Genomic DNA, 19,549 nt, shown 5'->3' on the forward strand with positions numbered 1-19,549 from the left:
CCTTTTAAATTTTTGACTATTTAAACATATTACTTTTATGCAAAAAAATAAGAAAAAATAATGAAAGTAGTATCTGATTAGGTACATACATTTCCTGCGAAATATTTCCCAAATTAACCATCTAGTTTCTGCCAGAGCATGTCCAACACAGGGACCCCCTACCCACCAAAAGAATGTGGTCCATTCATCATTACTCGGCATTGCTGAACAATGTTTGTTTATACCAAGTTGAAGTCCATCTTTTTGTATAATTGTACCATTAGCCTGAATTCTAATCCCAGTGAAACAATATAGGCTGGTGGTTCAGCACACATGCAGATGAAACCTGGGTCCAAATTCCTCCATCACTCATTTCAAGCAGAATGTTTAACCTTTCTGAGCCTTAGTTTCTTCATCTGCCAAATAGGGAGAGCCCTCATACTCATCTCAAAGTGCTGCGGTAAGGCTGGAATAAGGTTATGCATACAAAATCATTTAACCAATACATCTGGTTATTGTTCTTGGTATCTGCAACAAATGGCAGAAAAATGCAGTGGATAAGAGGACTCTGAATTTAGACTGTCTAGGTTCAAGAACAGGTTCCTGCCAATTACAAATCAGGCAACCTTGAGAAAGCCCTCTTATTCCGCCTGAGCCTGTTTCTGTAAGATAGAGACAATGATAGTGCCCATCTAAACAGCAAAAAGCATTTATCCTTACCTTCTAAGTATTAATACTCAACATATGGTAGCTCTAACTCTTTTCAACCACTCATTCAGGTGGTGAATATTTGCAGAGAGTACAATGAGTTCTTCCAAAGGCTCTCTTCTCCGGACTAAGCGTCTCCAGTTCCTTACACTGATCTCCTTTGCTTCTCTCGCTGCAGCCACTCTCTTTGTGAGGCATTCCAGGCTGCCTCTATCTCCTCCAGGTGTGATGGTACAACTGGGTCTCTCACTGGAGTCTGGCTAAAATAATGAGAGTGTGTGTGTGCCATCACTTTCCTGAATTCTAAATGCTGTACTTTGATGATGCAGCCTGATAATGCATCAGGTTTTGAGAGAGTAACAACCATAACCACAGTTGTTTCAGTCACTAAGTTTTGCCCGACTCTTTTGCCACCCCATGGACTATATATAGCCCACTACACTAGGTTCCTCTGTCCATGGGATTTCCCAGGCAAGAATATTGGAGTGGGTTGTCATTTCCTTCTCCAGAGGATCTTCCCAACCCAGAGATAAAACCCACATCTTTTGCATTGGCTGGCAGATGCTTTACCACTGAGCCACCAGGGAAGCCCATAACTATAGTTACTAAGCTCTTAATATACATGTCAGAAACTATGCCAAGCATATGACTTATACTGACTAATTCACTCCACATATTAACTCTAGGGGGTAGAAATTATTATCCTCATTTTTCATATGAAAAAGCTAATACTTAGTGATGCTATAAGTGGAAGGTCAACCCAGCTAAAATATGATGGAGCTGAGACTCCATCCCCAGTATATCTTATCCTAGAGTCACAATCCTAACTTCCACACCATACTTCTCACAAATATTAAGAATTTGTTTAACTCAAATTTTAGGTCTTGTTTTCTCCTCATGAGATGTTAATAAGTTAAGTCTCCCCAGTCCTGCTCCTCTTCCGCTGAGCTTTTGCATAGGATCTTATATTGTATCCTTACTCAGTTGGATCATATCAAATTTAATCCAGCATACTCTCTCTCCCATTAACTTCAAGTCACCAGCAAATGTAATTCGATAAATCACAGTTGAGAAGAAGATGTAGAACACAGCCAAGGGCAGAGCTGTTTGGTAAAGTGTTAGATGTTTTTCCCTCAAGGTGAACTACTATCAAGTAGTCATTTCTTAGTGGGGGTCATGTCCAACCTGTTACCAAGCCACAAAACTGAATTAACTAACATGCAACCTCCACTTCTTATCTCACTGACAATTATTTCTTGAAATATAACACAGCTTTATGACAATATCTACAGTTAGGGTCTACTCTAAGAAGGACTGCCCCAGAAAGAATTGTGGATGGTCGGCTGAAGTAGGTATGAAAATATGTACATGATATATATACATGATGGTCTTGAGTGCTTAGATTTTTTTAAGGGAGAAATTCCATCTTTGCTTCCAGCAGACAAAGTTGAGGAAATATAAAAAGAGGAGAAGATGAACAGGACTTCAACCAACAGCCTTCCCTAGGATCCATATGCATCTACCAAAGCCCATCTCAACTCCAATATCATGCAAGGACAGGATTCCAAAGGAGCCACAGGCATTCCTACGTAAATCAGAGGAGAAGGGTCTTCACCTTCTCCTGCCTTTCTTTCCATCTGCTGGAGCAACGCACTGCCACTTAGGCTTTGGTACCTCTGTTAACACCGAGGAAAGACTATTATAATTTTGGTCTTTTTATTAACGAAGAATGAAGTCCAAGGCTCTGCACCACCAAGTACTAGCCCGCTAGTCTCAGAACTTTGAGTCTACTTTATATTAATCCATTCATCAACCTCACTGCTGAGTCCCACAGAGGGGTGACTTGTACCTGTGGAGAAAGAGATCCTTTGCCTCAAATATAAACAGAGGAGAGCTTGACATGCCAGCCACCCTGGCCGGAACCTCTCAGGCCCTGCGAGGACACTGCTGAGAGGCCCTGCAGAGCCAGCAGGGCATTCTGGGTAATGGGATGCAACATGAGGCAGTCTCCCCCACTGGCCTCCCCAGGGTTTCTTGATTCCTGGCTCTGCAAAAGCTGAGGCAAACAGTTTTTGAACTGGGGGGAAGAGGGTGGAGAGAAGGGGCGGAGGCTTCCTCTAGGCCAACCACAACTAACTCATTTGCTCTGTCCAGCAAAACCCAGACAGTGCAATTATCTGGTTAATTTGGCCCTTAGTTGGGAGACAGAATTCCAAAATGTGAGGCCAGCTCAGACTAAACAGTGGCTTCCATCCTAAGACTTCTCCTAAGTGCTAAAGGATGCATGTGAGATTCCTGGGGGTTGCTTATGTGACCCACCCATCGATCCAGATGGGAAAAGACAAACAATTCAGACTCTAGGATGAGTTAAGGAAGGCATATCTTCCAGGGAAAAATGCCCAAATGACTGCTAATTGGCCTCTTGGCTAATCTGCCTTCTGATTGCCACAGAGGAAGATGACGAGAAATCAAGATGACTCTAAATTAGCCAACTTCTCCAGTGTGGCTGTAGCCTTCAGAGGTTGGCTGAGTGTCCCCAGGGTCCTAGGTGAGCTATTCTTAGGACAACTCTCTCTGATGCTCCTGCTTACAGATTTACACCCATAAGTTGGGCCAGAAGCAGCATTGAGATAAAGGGCAAAATTAAAACATGCTCCTGGGGTTTCACAAATGGAGTGAGACAGCTAGCAACTGAGCGTTTACCAGATGGTTTATGGAAAACTTGGATTTTTGAGGGAAGATTAAAGAACAGCAATTTATCTCTGCTGGAGACTGACAAGCAGACTGGAATCTGTGGAATCCATCAGTTAGTCATCCTGCAAATATTTGCTTCCGCTCTAATATGTGCCAGGCCCTGTGTTATTTAACAGAATGAGATCCAAACAGTCATGGTCCCTACTCTCATGCAAATAATACCACACCTAAATACATGGTTGAAAACTCAGATTAGGGCTAGAAAGGAAAAACTGGGGTGCTAGGTAAAGGAATGACCAGGTTTCCTGACTTAGATTGCGGTGGGAGGGCTCAAATAAAGAATGTCCGAGAAAAGAATTTTAAAGCTAACACTTTTAAAACTTTGTTTTTTCAGAAAGATCAGCCTGGTTTTAGTACAAAAAATAAATTGGAAGTGGATGAAAATACGAACTTAGGAGGCTGTTGATTATGAAGACAGGATGAGAGCTGATGATGGTTCAGCCAAGGAATTGGCAATGGGAACGCAGAAGAATGGATGGACCAGAGGGATGTGGGGCGTGGCGTCTGTAGCATGTGGTGAACAGGTGTAATGGTGGAGGGAAAAGGAGGCAGCCAGGAGACTGTGCAGTTTCTAGCTAAGATGCCAGGTAGATGGTAGAGAGAGAATTTGGGAGGATGAATAGGTTAGGGCCAGGGGAAGATGGTGTCCTCAATCATTCCACACCCCGAGCTTCCACTCTCCTTACCTCTGCTCTCGCTGATTTAGTCTCCTCACTCTTCCTGTTGCCATCTCCACTTGTTGAAATCCTAGCCATTCTTTACAATTCATTTAAAATACTACCCCCTCCTTGAAGTCACTCGGACTCCTCCAAATAGCTGTGGCTTCTGGTGCCCACACACTGAGTTTGGATCTCTCTTTCCTGGATTCCACTTGTGTTGGGTTTTGTGAAGACTTATCCTGCCTCCCCTCCTAGACCACAAGTTATTTGGGACAGCACCTCTGCTTCTCTGTCCTTGTTCTGCACATGTGAGCTAGCTAGCATAGTAGATGTTTGACAAATATTTGTCAAGTTAACAAAAATAACCCACTCTTTGCCATGGAAGGAAAACCAGTAGACACTGGACTGACTTGAAAGCCACAGGATCAAATTGAAATTCAAGCTGTAGGTGTTTTAATATTAAGCCAAGTCAAATTTGATGCTCAAAAAGCTTTCTGTTCCTCCAACACATCAAACTCAAAAAGAGTGCTGGAAAAGTCACATCCTTCGATTTTTCTACGGTGCTTTTCTGAGTTCATCTTACTGAAAGAACCTTTTCCATCTTATTGCTTGCCTTTGATGATGAGGATGATGATAAACGGGTAACATCTACTAAGTGTTCCTGTATGCCCTGTGCTGGTCTAAGTACTTTCTTGGACTAACTCATTCGATCCTCTTGGCTACCCTATCAAGCTGATGCTCTACTCCAGTGGTAGATGAAGAAACTGAATTTCAGGGCGCTTAAGTGTTGTTGAACTAATGTCACAAAGTTAGTTGGGACTGGAACCAAGAGTTGAGCTCCAGAGGCCATGCTCTGATGTGCTCTCCTAAGGCCAAGCACAGTGCTTGGCATTGAGTTGGTCCCCAGCAAGTGTTCAGTGAACGAAGGGGAGGAGTCCTAGAGCTGGAGGCCACAAACTCTGGTCCTAATTCTACAGCTGACTTCCACTATAACCTTAGGCAAGTCTGTGCTTTTTCTCCCTATAAAATAAAGTGTGTGGATGTTGACACTAGTGGTAATAACAAGAGCCAGTAGTCGAGATTCTAATCTCTTTTGAGGCTTTAAATAATTTAATCCCAAGGAAAATGAAACACAGAAAGACTCACTTGCCCAATACCTAGAAAACGAGAGAGTCAGGATTCAAACCCATTGTGCGCCTACACTGTGCTTCCAAAGAGACACCTCAGGGACCATGGTGGGGAACAGAGGGAGGTGGAACAGAATGGAGCAGACTTTTGGGCTCTCTCTGCCTATTTCCATCAGAGAAAGCTCTATGTGTCTCTAATTGTCAGAATGGGCCCTACTTGAGATTCCTCTTGAATAAAGGTTCTGCTGCTAAAACTGAAAGGTTGAAAACTATTGGACTAAATGATTCTGGAATTTAAGACATCTTCCAGGTAAAAGCCAGGAGTTTTCTGGCAATCCTTACTCATTATAGTTTCAGAAGACGGGGCCAAGTACGCTCCTGGGAACAGCTCTGCCTATAGAAAAGATCATGGTGATAGCACTAAAGACTAGCTCCAACCTACCTGTTCCACTCGGATCTCAATCTCTCCATTCACCTTCTTTCCATGGAAATACTTGGCCCTGTGAAGGAGAGGAAGAAATCTACTGAGTAAGGATACCAGTTGCTTCACTCTTTCCTCCCTTCTTCCAAAGGCCTTACCCCCAGAGGTGCATGTCCAGACACATTCCCCACCTTCCTGCTCTCTCCCACCTAGATGGATGATTTTCTCATTACTTATACGTTATCACATGGGAAAGGGAAAGAGTACAGGATGGGAGGATTGGAGACTCAGGTTTCGGTTCTGCCAAGTCACTTTACAACTCTGTGTCTCTGCTTTATCCTCTGTAAAAGGGAGATATTAATGTCTGCATAATATATTTATAAACATTATTTTAAGGATCAAAAGAAATAAAGAGTCCTACACAAATAAATAATGCAGAATTATTTTATTAGGTAGACCCTATGTGACCTGTAAATGACTTATTACTTTGCTCTATCCATCCACTCCTTTATTTGTCCATCTCTCCAATGAAGCAGACCTCATCTGCCCCTTTGTCCATCTAACCACCCTCCCATCATCTTTCCTATACACCCCTGCTTCTGTCTTCCCATCAGCAGTAAATGGCATCCCATCTGCCCATCACTCAAAGCAAAAACACAGACTTCATTCTTATCACCTCCTTCTCTCTATATATCGCCATGGGTTCTACATACTAATTATTTCTCAAATCCATCCACTTGGCCATTTTCTCTAAAAGCATCCGAATCTTGACCTTAGTCATCTCTTTTCTCATATAAATTCTCTCTTCATGCTCTAATTTTGTATCACAGCCCTTACTGTAATTCCTTATAGTTAGTAACTGGGTTCACGCTTGTTTCCCATTGAACTATAATACAATTCCTCCAGGCTAGGAACAATCCGTCTTACTCATCGTTCTATTTCCAACATGTACCAGAGTACTGATACACAGTACGAGCTCAATTTATATATGCTGAAAGAATAAATGACTGAAAAGATAGATGAAGGAAAAAAAGATACTTTTGAGTACTCACTTTGTGCCCCAACACTGTGCTATACTCTTAACCTACAACCTCATTTAACACTTAAAACCACCACCATGAGGTGGGTATTATTATTTCCATTCCATAAATAAGGAAACCGAAACCCAGAGAGATGAAATACTTTGCCTAAGTGGCTTGAATCCTGGACTTTCACTGTCAGATCAATGGTTTTTCTCAGCCCTGAAAAACAGCAGCAAATGTTGAGGTGCTCCTGGGTTTAGATGACCTCCCACAAAGCAGAAGTAATACAAGTTTCCATTGGCTCTTTTTGGTTGTTGGTCTGATGAAACCAAGAGCTCTTAGTGACTTGCTGAAACCTGAGCACTGTGTTGAACATTTCCATAGACCTTCTCTGGGGCACACACAGCTATTTGCTCCCAATCCCAATTCTCTTCTCTGCCCACAGAGACAACTTTTATAGACTGGCACCAAGAAATATATCAATATATCCCAGCTTTCCATTCAGCTAGGTATAACCACAAGTTGTTCAGTCGCTCAGTCCTGTCTGACTCTTTGTGACCCCATGGACTGTAGCACACCAGGCTTCCCTGTCCTTCACCATCCCCCAGAACTTGCTCAAACTCATGTTCATTGAGTCAGTGATGCCATCCAACCATCTCGTCCTCTGCCATCCCCTTCTCCTCTCACCTTCAATCTTTCCCAGCATCAGGGTCTTTTTAAATGACTAAGCATTTACATCAGGCAACCAAAGTATTGGAGTTTCAGCCTCAGCATTAGTCCTTCCAATGAATTTTCAGGGTTGATTTCCTTTAGGATTGACAGATTGGCTCTCCTTGCAGTCCAAGGGACTCTCAAGAGTTTTCTCCAACACCACAGCTCGAAAGCCTCAATTCTTTGGTGCTCAGCCTTCTTTATGGTATGACCACATGCTTGAGCTCTTATCAGTAGTGTTATATCCAAGAATCTTCTTAGTTTCTTTTCTGTTCTTTTCCCTGGAACATTGATGTTCCCATCTCTTTTCAACCTTCCACTTATGAAAGAATCCTTCTACAAATGCTCTGACCAAGTTGCTCCTGAATTCTCTCTATCTACACTTAGCCAATTTCAGTGGAATTCATCTCTCTTCAAGACTGCCTGAATCACAGACTGACAGCTCTAATATTAATACCACTTTTTCTTACAGTGTTGACAGGCTTAGACGTCAAATGGATAGAACTTTATGGGAACAGGAGTTGTCAGTGTGACTTTAAAAAACAAGATTTTGTTTTTTTCTCCCAGGATGGTCTTCCAAAAAATGTGTGTTTGACCAGCCTCGTGCAAAGGGAAACTTTTCACATTATTTGTGAATTTTATCACGAATAAAGGTAATGTTGGCAAACTCCAGACACTGGGATAAGCCCACCTCTAATATTTGTAGAGCATGGGGCCAAAGAACAAATGGAAGTCTATGTATCATATGCCCAACATTTAAAATTGATAAAGGTGGCAAACATTTAAATAAAACATGCCCGTCTCTTCCTTCCTTGCACAATACAATTTCATAATGATCATAATGGTCAGAACTTGAACTTCTCAGGACCCACAAACATCTTACCCTCTTGGGGGTTATAGAATGGAATTACACTCCGCCTCACTTTGATCTGCCCCCTCAGAGATGAGAGATTGGTGATGATAATAAATAGGCGACGTTGATACAGAAGCCTTACAAATAGCTCTGAAAAGAAGAGAGGCGAAAAGCAAAGGAGAAAAGGAAAGATATAAACATCTGAATGCAGAGTTCCAAAGAATAGCAAGGAGAGATAAGAAAGCCTTCTTCAGCGATCAACGCAAAGAAATAGAGGAAAACAACAGAATGGGAAAGACTAGAGATCTCTTCAAGAAAATTAGAGATACCAAGGGAACATTTCATGCAAAGATGGGCTTGATAAAGGACAGAAATGGTATGGACCTAACAGAAGCAGAAGATATTAAGAAGAGGTGGCAAGAATACACGGAAGAACTGTACAAAAAAGATCTTCACAACCCAGATAATCAGGATGATGTGATCACTAATCTAGAGCCAGACATCTTGGAATGTGAAGTCAAGTGGGCCTTAGAAAGCATCACTACGAACAAAGCTAGTGGAGGTGATGGAATTCCAATTGAGCTGTTTCAAATCCTGAAAGATGATGCTATGAAAGTGCTACACTCAATATGCCAGCACATTTGGAAAACTCAGCAGTGGCCACAGGACTGGAAAAGGTCAGTTTTCATTCCAATTCCAAAGAAAGGCAATGCCAAAGAATGCTCAAACTACCGCACAATTGCACTCATCTCACATGCTGGTAAAGTAATGCTCAAAATTCTCCAAGCCAGCCTTCAGCAATACGTGAACCGTGAACTCCCTGATGTTCAAGCTGGTTTTAGAAAAGGCAGAGGAACCAGAGATCAAATTGCCAACATCAACTGGATCATGGAAAAAGCAAGAGGGTTCCAGAAAAACATCTATTTCTGCTTTATTGACTATGCCATAGCCTTTGACTGTGTGGATCACAATAAACTGTGGAAAATTCTGAAAGAGATGGGAATACAGACCACCTGACCTGCCTCTTGAGAAATCTGTATGCAGGTCAGGAAGCAACAGTTAGAACTGGACATGGAACAACAGACTGGTTTCAAATAGGAACAGGAGTACGTCAAGGCTGTATATTGTCACCCTGCTTATTTAACTTATATGCAGAGTACATCATGAGAAACGCTGGACTAGAAGAAACACAAGCTGGAATCAAGATTGCCTGGAGAAATATCAATAATCTCAGATATGCAGATGACACCACCCTTATGGCAGAAAGTGAAGAGGAACTAAAAAGCCTCTTGATGAAAGTGAAAGAGGAGAGTGAAAAAGTTGGCTTAAAGCTCAACATTCAGACAATGAAGATCATGGCATCTGGTCCCATCACTTCATGGGAAATAGATGGGGAAACAGTGGAAATAGTGTCAGACTTTATTCTTTAGGGTTCCAAAATCACTGCAGATGGTGACTGCAGCCATGAAACTAAAAGACGCTTACTCCTTGGGAGAAAAGTTATGACCAACCTAGATAGCATATTCAAAAGCAGGGACATTACTTTGCCAACAAAGGTCCGCCTAGTCAAGGCTATGGTTTTTCCTGTGGTCATGTATGGATGTGAGAGTTGGACTGTGAAGAAGGCTGAGCGCTGAAGAATTGATGCTTTTGAACTGTGGTGTTGGAGAAGACTCTTGAGAGTCCCTTGGACTGCAAGGAGATCCAACCAGTCCATTCTGAAGGAGATCAGTCCTGGGATTTCTTTGGAAGGAATGATGCTAAAGCTGAAGCTCCAGTACTTTGGCCACCTCAAGAGAAGAGCTGACTCATTGGAAAAGACTCTGATGCTGGGAGGGATTGGGGGCAGGAGGAGAAGGGGACGACCGAGGATGAGATGGCTGGATGGGATCACTGACTCGATGGACATGAGTCTGAGTGAACTCCGGGAGATGGTGATGGACAGGGAGGCCTGGTGTGCTGCGATTCATGGGGTTACAAAGAGTCGGACACGACTGAGCGACTGAACTGAACTGAACTGATACAGAAGGCTTGCAGGCCCTTCGCATCCCTCCTCCTGTTGTACTGGCCCCAGCGATCAAGCGGGAGGGCTGGGACCAGCTCCCACAGGTTCAGTCACACAGAGCCTCTAAGCAAGCAGCAACGGTGAGTTAGATCTTGTGCTCTAAGAGTTTCAGGACTCAGTCTAGACCCTCTATGCTCCTTCATGATGTAGACCCTGTTGACCTATGACCCATTTTTTCTCTGGTTTTCTGCCCACCTCTTGGACACGCTCAACTTTCTGCAATTCCTGTGCTTTTATGAGTCTGAGCCTGTGCAGTTCTCTCCTTCTCTGCTTGTTCACCTCTTTCTCATGTTCCAAGATCCCTGACCACTGTTTCCTTGAAAGCATCCCCCCAACGAGACTGGGTTAGGTGTCCCTCCTCTGGGTCCCCACGGGGTGCTATACTTAACCACCACACAACAAATATCATTCTGGTTGGAATTACACATCCCCTGTCCCCATACACCTAGTCTAGGAGCTCCTGGAAACCCGAAACTGTGTCTCAAAGCTCACTGCATCTCTCGTATCCGGCACGACGTGCCAGGGCACAGGCACATGTTTAAGGAATGCTTGCTGACTGGGTAAATGAATAATGTTTCCTGGGATAGCCCAAGGGGCAGCTCGCGCTCCAGGTGCTCTGCTGCCATCTACTGGTACAACGGTGTAACACAACACTTACAAATCCCCACCCATTACCACGTGGAGTCCCCTTTCAGCGTCCCACTCGCACAGGATTCTAACTCTTAGCTCGGAACCCAGAGCACGCAGCACTACACCACCACCACCCAAACAGCTCTGGCCTCCACCGGCCTCACCTTCTCGGGAGAAACACTTGTTTTGCCCATCTCTGGAATGTTCACCGCAGGGCCTGCCAGACGACTCAGGCTGAAGCTGAGAGTCAGGCGGTCCATCCCCCTGCCTGGCCCGGAGTCAGAAGTCTGTCTCCTGACAGGCCACACAGACTGCTGCCTCCTTGCCTGGGGCTCATTCAGGCTTGAGCTGCCTCTGAACAGTTCCGTCTGGCAGAGGAAGGGGTAGGGCTGGTCTGGAATTCTAGATGCCTTGGGGGCTGGGGTTGCTGCCTGTGTAATTGCCTGGCTGTCTGACCTCAGGTAGAATGGATGACCCCACTGTGCCTGAGGGCTCTGCCTCCCTAAACGCAGACCTCTTCCAAAGGCCCTAATATGTTTATTCTCATAATGAGTTTTCTGAGTCCGCAGGCCAATCAGTCAAGGCCTTGGCCTTGGGAAGGAGGTGGGGGAAGCTCTTGATTCTACAAAGCTTCCACCTCTGTGGGTGGTCTCATATTTTACTGCCACATCAGAGGCACCAGGAAGGAGAATATTATAAAACCAGTGCCGCCTGGGGTGGGAAATCCCTAGTTTGGGGAGGCGGGATGTGGTGTGTGTGAGAGAGATTTATGGGGAGCGATACAGAGCTCTTTCATGGCTGCAGCAGCAGCAGAAGGAAGAGGAGAATTAGCACAAACAGGATCCACCTGTGCACAAGCAGCACCCTTCTAATAAATCCGTCTGGGATGTAAAGTCAGTGTGGCTCGGCCCTGGCGGTGCCCTTCCCAGGGATGAGGGGTCAGGAAAGTTCCCAGGCACACTAGAGTCTATCAGGGGAGGAGTGGGGGGAGAGCGAAGGCAGGATCTGGCCCTAGAAACTGATTTTCACATTTCTGATAAAACATGTCAGTTGCTGATTTGTGGCCTGGACAGAAACTGGGGGAGATGGATGATGGATCACATAGGAGAACTCTGAAGGTGGACACACTCAGGGTTTTCCAGTTAGCAAGATAAAGAGGCTAACATGATAGGTTGGATGGATGGAGGTGTGACAAAAGCAGGGCCTCTGAACATGGAGTTCTAACTCAGAGATCCAATTCCGTTGTTGCTCAGTTGCTCAGTCATGTCTGATTCTTTGTGACCCCGTGGACAGCAGCACGCTAGGTCTCCCTGTTCCTCACCATCTCCTGGAGTTTGCTCAAACTCATGTCCATTGAGTTGGTGATGCCATCCAACCACCTCATCCTCTGTCGCCCTCTTCCCTCCTGCCTTCAATTTCTCCCAGCATCAGGGTCTTTTCCAGTGAGTTGGCTCTTTGCATCAAGTGGCCAATTCTAGTTCCATTATTTACTCCCAGGAACAGCTAACCCTCCTGCTCCCCTCCCACTGTCAGAGGGGACCCTCCAGTGATGGGGCAACCTCACTGTACCTCTTTGCAAGTGGAAGGGCTCCAGGGAACTGGAAAGGGGAGGGGCTCTCTGAGAGTGACAAGGGCCCCTGCATCTGTACAAGGATCTGTGAAGGTAAGGAAAGGAGACCCACTAGGGCCTCTGACAGAAAATGGGGAAGGAGATCTCTGTGGAGGTCTGCTCACAATTCACATCATTTATCCACTATTCACTGAGCCTTGTAAGGACTGGACACCCTACTAGGTATGGGGTGAAAGGCTGATACAGTCCCTGCTCTTGTGGAGCTAGCATTCTCTTGGAAAAGTCAGGAAACTAACCAGGTGAAAAGGAAGTGATGAATACGATGAACAAGGTGGTACAGGGTAGGATGTGGGGAGCAGGGAGATCTGATCCAGGAAGTCAGGGAAGCCTTCTTTGGAAGATACTCAACACAGTTGTACTAACCATCTACTTGTGCCAGAGCCTGCAGGCTCTAAAGAAACAGCAATGAAGAGAACTCAGTGCTTGGCCTCAGGGGGTTTACTATCCAATAGGAGGGAGAGACTCATAAAGTACAATGACCACACAGGACATTAGCTCTAAGACCAGGTCAGCCCACTGAAAGAGACCCAGCCCAGTTTAAGAGCCTAAGACTGCTTCCCGGGTAAAGTGACCCCGTTCATCAATTTATCCATCTATCCATCCACCCATTCATCCATCCATCTGATGTTTGGTACCTATCCTTTGCCAGTATCAAGGGCTGCAAAGATGGCTCTGAGAAGGTCTGAAGAGTGTGTATATGTGTGAAAGGCACACAAGGGCAAAAGAGTTAGGCAGGTACTGGTGGTACTCGGGGGGCCAATGCATCCTCCTGGGGCATGTCCCTCAATGTGCAGGAAAAACGAGCGACGGGCACGGAGCAGAAGACCTGGATTTGAAATGGCAGCTCTGGTACCTGCTACATGATTTTGAATAAGCCTCCGCTCCCATATCTGAAGGGTGAGGATGGGAAGATCTACCCACAGGGTCATGAGGATAAAATGAGCATGCAGATTTGAAGGCCTCTGGGAACCTGCCAAAAATGTGCCAGCAAGTGGTTGCTCTCTGGTGAGCTGCTGGTGTGGATTTCACCCTCCAGGTAAAGAGGTGGGTGAGCACTGCTAGCATTAGAACTAGCTGGTCCTCTCCAGCTCTGCTATTTACTTCCTAGCACTGCCTCAGACAAACATCAACCTTTCCAAGCACTAGTCTCATCTGCAAAAATAAGCACATCACTCTGTCTGCCATTAGGCCCCACGAATGCTATCCCTGACACATGGCAGATGTTTATGTTCATCTCTTTCCCTCCTGTCGTTCAAGAGGTGGGCATGTACGTGAGGAAGTGACAATCATTCAGGGGAAGGGGGCAGTATCTTCATTACTCTAAAAGGATCTCCAGCTTCATATCAAGCATGATGGAAACCTGCCTTGGCTACCCTCTGGGAGCTCCTCTTTCTCCCCAGCACCAGCCTTTAAGGCGAATAAAATTGTCAGCCACCCACTCACTCTGACAGCAGGGATTATGCTAGAATGTTACCTCCCAATCCCTAGCCCTCTTCTCTCCAGAGACACAACACTGTGTCATCCTCACTCCCACAGAATTCTGAAAGTCCACAACCTTCATTTCACAAGAACAGTTCACATTTAGAAGGCTAAGCTGTTCCCCCAGCAAACATTTAAAGAGCATCTATCACGAACTCATTAACAGATGCTTATCTATTAAGATGCTTTCGAATTGTGGTGCTCCAGAAGACTCTTGAGAGTCCCTTGGACTGGAAGGAGATCAAACCAGTCACTTCTAAAGGAAATCAACTCTGAATATTCATTAGAAGGACTGATGCTAAAGGTGAAGTTCCAATAATTTGGCCTCCTGATGGGAAGAGTTGACTCATTGGAAAAGACCCTGATGCTGGGAAAGAGTGAAGGCAAGAGGAGAAGGGGCTGGCAGAGGATGAGATGGTTAGATAGCATCACTGACTCAATGGACATGAATTTGAGCAAACTCATGGGAAACAGTGAAGGACAGAGGAGCCTGGTGTGCCGCAGCCCAAAGGGTCACAAAGAGTCAGAAACAACTTAGTGACTGAACAGCAACACTAAGGGCTCAACCTGGCAAAATGCCCATGAAAATGATGACACACTGAAAGGTAACTCACACCAAGGTGTAAGTGACTTATATCTGATCATCTCTAAAAGGGGTTTAGATGGTATGAGGAGGATGAGAAGAAGGGAACCATGAGAATATTAAGTGTTTGATGGTTGTGTGAGGCCTGTCAAGGTGAGAAGGACAAGGCACAGAAGGAGAAGCCTAAGAGAAGTTACTTTCCCTCCACTTCCCTCCTTCCACGTATTCCACCAATTACCCACCCATCTGCTTACCCATCCATCCCTCCATCTCTCTAAGTGAAGTCACCTGGTCGTGTCCGACTCTTTGCGACCCCATGGACTGTAACCTACCAGACTCCTCTGTCCATGGGATTTGTCAGGCAAGAGTATTAGAGTGGGTTGCCATTTCCTTCTTGAGGGGATCTTCCTGACCGAGGGATCAAACCCGGGTCTCCTGCATTGCAGGCAGACGCTTTATTGTCTGAGCCAGCAGGGAAGTATTCCATCTCTCTATCCAGGCTCTACTATGTGCCTAGCACTGTGCTAGTCCCTAGGAATTATACTGAACAAAACAACCCCCTGCCATCCTGGTGCTCCTGGTCTAGTCAGGAGACAGGCCCAGATGAAGGATATTTACTGACTCCTCTCTTCATCAGAAATTACTAACTGGCAAACCTCATGGAGTCCACAGTCTTATTTTGTTGGACTTACATTATATACTTTTGACTTTAAAACAGAGAATTCATTTTTCAATAATTCAGACTTCTGGCTCCCCCTGAAAATCAATAACTGAGCATCACGAGACCTGTATTTCCACATGGCAAAAGCTGGCCGAGAGGACGGCAGCTGTTGCCTGCAGCTGGGGCGTCAGTTCTCATGCCCAACAGTCCCCATGGCTCCCTGTTGTCTCTCTGCAGCCTGTGTCAAGTGGCAGAGGCATTTGTCATACAGCCTGGGCTGCTGTCTTCCTTACAGCAGGGAAATATTTCTCTGCGCCTTTGCCTTTTCCTGGCACCTGCCCCTTCACTCACCGACCACCTTGCCTCCTGTAAGCAGCTGCACAAGCAACCCCTAATTTAACTAATTCCATTATGAAGATGGCAATTAGCTCAGTGAAAATCTTCAGGAAGCCCACACCACTGCCCTTCCTCCAAACTCAGGTTTGGAGGTCAGCAAAATGGATACAAAGCACTGTCCCCTCTCTCTTGCCATCACAGACAGACTCCCTCCTACTGAGGAAACACATCCCATGCAGGCTTACACAGGCCCCAGGAGGAAAGACATTCTGCAGTGAGACTGATGTCTGCCCAGTGACCTGCCTCCCCAGGGCAAGGCTGTAGCCAGGCAGGTGAAGTCTGGAGGAACAGGAACAGCTATTGCTAGGAGAGCCCATGGCATCTGAGGGACTTCTCTTAAAGAGGAGGACCTAGGCAAGAAAATCACATTTTGAAGAATGAGGAAAGACTCAGAAGTTGGACAGTGGAATTATCCAGAAAAAGGCAGGGCAATGGCAGGAAAAATGACTGAGACATAAAAGCAGAGAGAGGAAAATGAGAAGTTTCAGGTCTGAGACTCTTTTTAAGGGCTTGCAGGCTGGCCCCTTCAGAGTCTGAGCCTCTTCTGCATTATTCCTCCCAAGTTGCCAGCCTAGTTGTACTGGAACCTGCAAGTGACGGGGGCTCACTCCCTCACTGGGCAGCCCACGTGGTCTTCTTCCCATTACATACACTGAGCTGACACACCTCCCTCTTTGTCTGCTTTACTGGCCTCAGTTCTACCAGTTGGGAGCCACATGAAACCGGTCCTCTAGCCACGACGGTTTCTAAACTTGGCTCTTCATCATTTTAAAAATGTCTCCTGAGCTCTCCTCTGGATATTCTGTCTCAGGAGTTCTGGAAGAGCCTCTCAGAGTGGCTGTCCCACACTCATTCTGACTCCTATTATCAGCACCCCCATCCGCACTTGCATTCCTGAACCAAGCCTCTCTCTTGCACACAGTCTTGATGGGACTGTCCCCAAGTGTCCCCAGGACATCTTATGGAACCAGTCAGGTTTGTTCTTGCCCAGGAATTTTATTTTTAAGCAGAGAGGCACAAAGCTTGGAAGACAATAGGAGCTGACTTCTCCAGAGAGTGTTCACAAGTTCCTGCCTCTTAGGTCCAGACAGAGCCCTGGGTCCTGACCTCTCCAAAACTTGGGTCTTCTTGTTTTCTCTTCATTCTGTGAGCCTCCAGCATATTTTCCATAAACCCTCCATTTTGCCTAAGTCAGCCAAAGTCATTTCTTTTTCTTGCAAACAAAGAACTCTATCCATACAGAAGGTGAAGAGCAGTACCTGATAATCTGAATGTCATTCTGACGGAAACAGTGCTTTGGGGACCGTGATCTCAGTTTATTGTCATTGTTTGATTGATGAAGGCACTGAAGCCTGGAGAGGACAGGGGCCCCCCTGAGATCTCACAGCATCAGCAGGGAACGGGGAAGGCTCCCCTCAGATCTCACAGCATCAGCAGGGAAGGGGGAACTGGAGAAGACACAGCGTCCATCAGACTCCTCCCCGTGCTACCTTCTGCTCTAAGACACTTCCCCCAGATTTCCTAGCCACACTCTCACAGGATGAAGACTCTACCAGGGCAGGAGACAACTCTTCACTGTTTTCCCCTCCCTCCCTCTCGCCGTGCAAGAGCAGGGGAGGAAGCGGCCGGGGCACAGAGCCTCTGGATTGGATGGCGAGAAGACCTCACGGAGAGAGGTCAGCACTTGAAAAATTCCTCAAGTCAAAGGGCTCGGGGCCTGGGTGCCACACAAGGCCCTCACTGTGTGCGGACATTGTCCCCCTGATAAAAGGGGCCGGGCCTGGGAAAGCGGCGCTGGTGTCCAGGCGACAGGCCAGGCTGCTGGGGAATGCCCAAGGCCCCTCCCGCACCAGGCACCAGGGCGGAGGGAGGGGGAGTGGCAGGGGGTGCCCAGAGTGGGAGGACAAGCCCAGAAGTCCAGCACCACCCCAGGTTGCAGGGGGTGGCTTGTATGAATCCGTGAATGAAGGGAGTAAGAGGATGGCAAGACCCCTCTCACCAGGCCTTTCCTAGCTCCCTGCCCCCCACTGCTGGATTTCCCCACAGGGAACAGGCAGGGCTTACCCTTATTTCAAGGAGAGTCTTAGGGGTAGAGGAAGAGGTGGGTGGGGGGAAACATAAGGATTTTGTTCCCTAGAGCCTAGTGTCCCCAACAGACAGGTGTAAATCCTGCCTTGAGCCCCCGACCAACTCTAGGAGGAGGGGAACCAGCCCGGTCCCCGTCTTCCCATCTTCAGAGCAGACAGTGTGCCAGCCCACCAGCGCCCAGACAGCCCTCCTCCGGGGCTTCTAGAGCGCAGCCCTCAGGCACGTCCAGCTGAGCTGAGAAACGTGCCAGCGGCTTCCTCCCCACCGGCTGCCAGGGCCACTGCATTCGCTAGCAGTTAGTATCACAATTAGCTGGGGTTTAATATTTATTTCATTTTATTTATTTGGCTGTGCAGGGTCTTAGCTGCAGCACACAGGATCTTCCGTCTTCACTGTGGCATGTGGAGTTCTCGTCGCAGCATATGGGATCTTTGGCTGTGGCATGTGGGATCTAGTTCCCTGACCAGGGACTGAACCCGCGCCCCCTGCATTGGGAGTATGGAGTCCTAGCCACTGGACCACAGGGAAGTCCCTGCAATCAACCGTTAACACCATCACCATTTCAGTGCCCGTTACGACAGCTAAGCCCAGTACCAGCCCCCTCCACCTCTTACTGACCCTTCGTGAGAGGTGCCACGATCCTGCCTTACAATGGAGGAATGTGAGGCCCAGAGGCCAGACTCCCCCAAGGTCTCATGAGTGAGAGAGAGGAAGGGGTCCAGGCAGTCTGCCTCGAGACTGTCCACTCTATTTTGTTCCTGCCCTGCTGGTGACTGCGACTGTTCAGTCCTCATCACAGGCCGGGAAAGCAGCTTCCTGAGAATGAGGTCAATGGAAGGGGTGGGAGGGCTGGTTTGGCTCCCCAACCAGAAAGCAAGGACGCACAAAGGCCAGCTTCTCACTGGGCCCATGTTAGCAGGGCTGGGCACTGCCTCTTGTTGCCACCCTCCGTTAGTAGGGTGGAAAGATAAAGTAACAGACATCTACTTAATTATGAACTCCAGATAAACAACAAATAATTTTGTGGTACAAATCTATATATTGCATGGGATATGCTTATACTGATTCACTGTCTAATTATTAATTGGACATCGCCATTTTTACTGGCTAAAGCAACAAGCAACTCTACCCAAAAGCCTCTGCTGGTGATGCCAGCTCTGAATTTAATACCCCCTTCCCACCCACTGCAACCCTCCCCCGACAAGACAGCACAGTGGGAAGCAGAAAGTCCTGGTCTCCCTGGGGCCAATTAGGCCACAGCAAGGCTTCAAGGGGCTGCCAAGACTCCCTGAGCTCACGAGTGTCTGGATGGCTACAGGAAACCCCACTTCCCCTGGCACCTCAACATTCTGGCTGCCCAAAGGCACTGGTGGAGGGGGTGCTTGAGGCGGGTACTTTCCTCTGAGGAGGAGGCCACTGCGCTTGGCCACCACGCTGTAACAGGGAGTCCTGCCCTTAGACATGAGTGTGTGTGCCCACATGAGTCAGACACGCGCGTGTGTGGGTGTGTGCGCTCACACGAGGCTCCAGAGCCCTGCTCCGGAGCCCTCAGGCACAGCACACGAGGCCTGTGCTCAGGTGCGAGAGGTTAGGATGACAGGAGAACAGGGATGCCAGACTCGTCAGCTGGCCGGCCTGAGCCAGCTGCACACGCCACTGTGCCTGCTCTCATCCCGGGCTCGGAGCCTTAGCTCCCTTCTTCACACAAGGAGAACAGTAATAGTACTCCATACAGTTGTTGAGAGGATTAAATCAGAGAATCTATGAGAACCATTTAGCACAA

The 19,549-nt window shown here is 46.9% G+C and overlaps 1 protein-coding gene and 1 long non-coding RNA gene across 5 annotated transcripts in view; one reads left to right on the forward strand and one right to left on the reverse strand.

The window, feature by feature from the left end:
* SYN3 (synapsin III) overlaps positions 1-19,549 on the reverse strand; it is a 486,177-nt gene that overhangs the window by 424,390 nt on the left and 42,238 nt on the right. For 3 of the 4 annotated variants that reach the window (XM_042247181.2, XM_027967692.3, XM_042247182.2), the window contains exon 3: positions 5,670-5,727. In XM_042247181.2, coding sequence (XP_042103115.1) covers positions 5,670-5,727 — 58 coding nt within the window. Of the gene's footprint in view, positions 1-4,127; positions 4,375-5,669; positions 5,728-19,549 lie in introns of those variants that run through there. The other variant, XM_060413168.1, reaches the window with a different exon arrangement.
* LOC132659468 (uncharacterized) lies at positions 9,407-18,825 on the forward strand. The gene is made up of 2 exons (XR_009599973.1): positions 9,407-17,354; positions 18,123-18,825. It is a non-coding gene; the product is annotated as an uncharacterized LOC132659468 (long non-coding RNA).

Source organism: Ovis aries, chromosome 3 (assembly GCF_016772045.2).
Source record: "Ovis aries strain OAR_USU_Benz2616 breed Rambouillet chromosome 3, ARS-UI_Ramb_v3.0, whole genome shotgun sequence".
Classification (NCBI taxonomy): domain Eukaryota; kingdom Metazoa; phylum Chordata; class Mammalia; order Artiodactyla; family Bovidae; genus Ovis; species Ovis aries.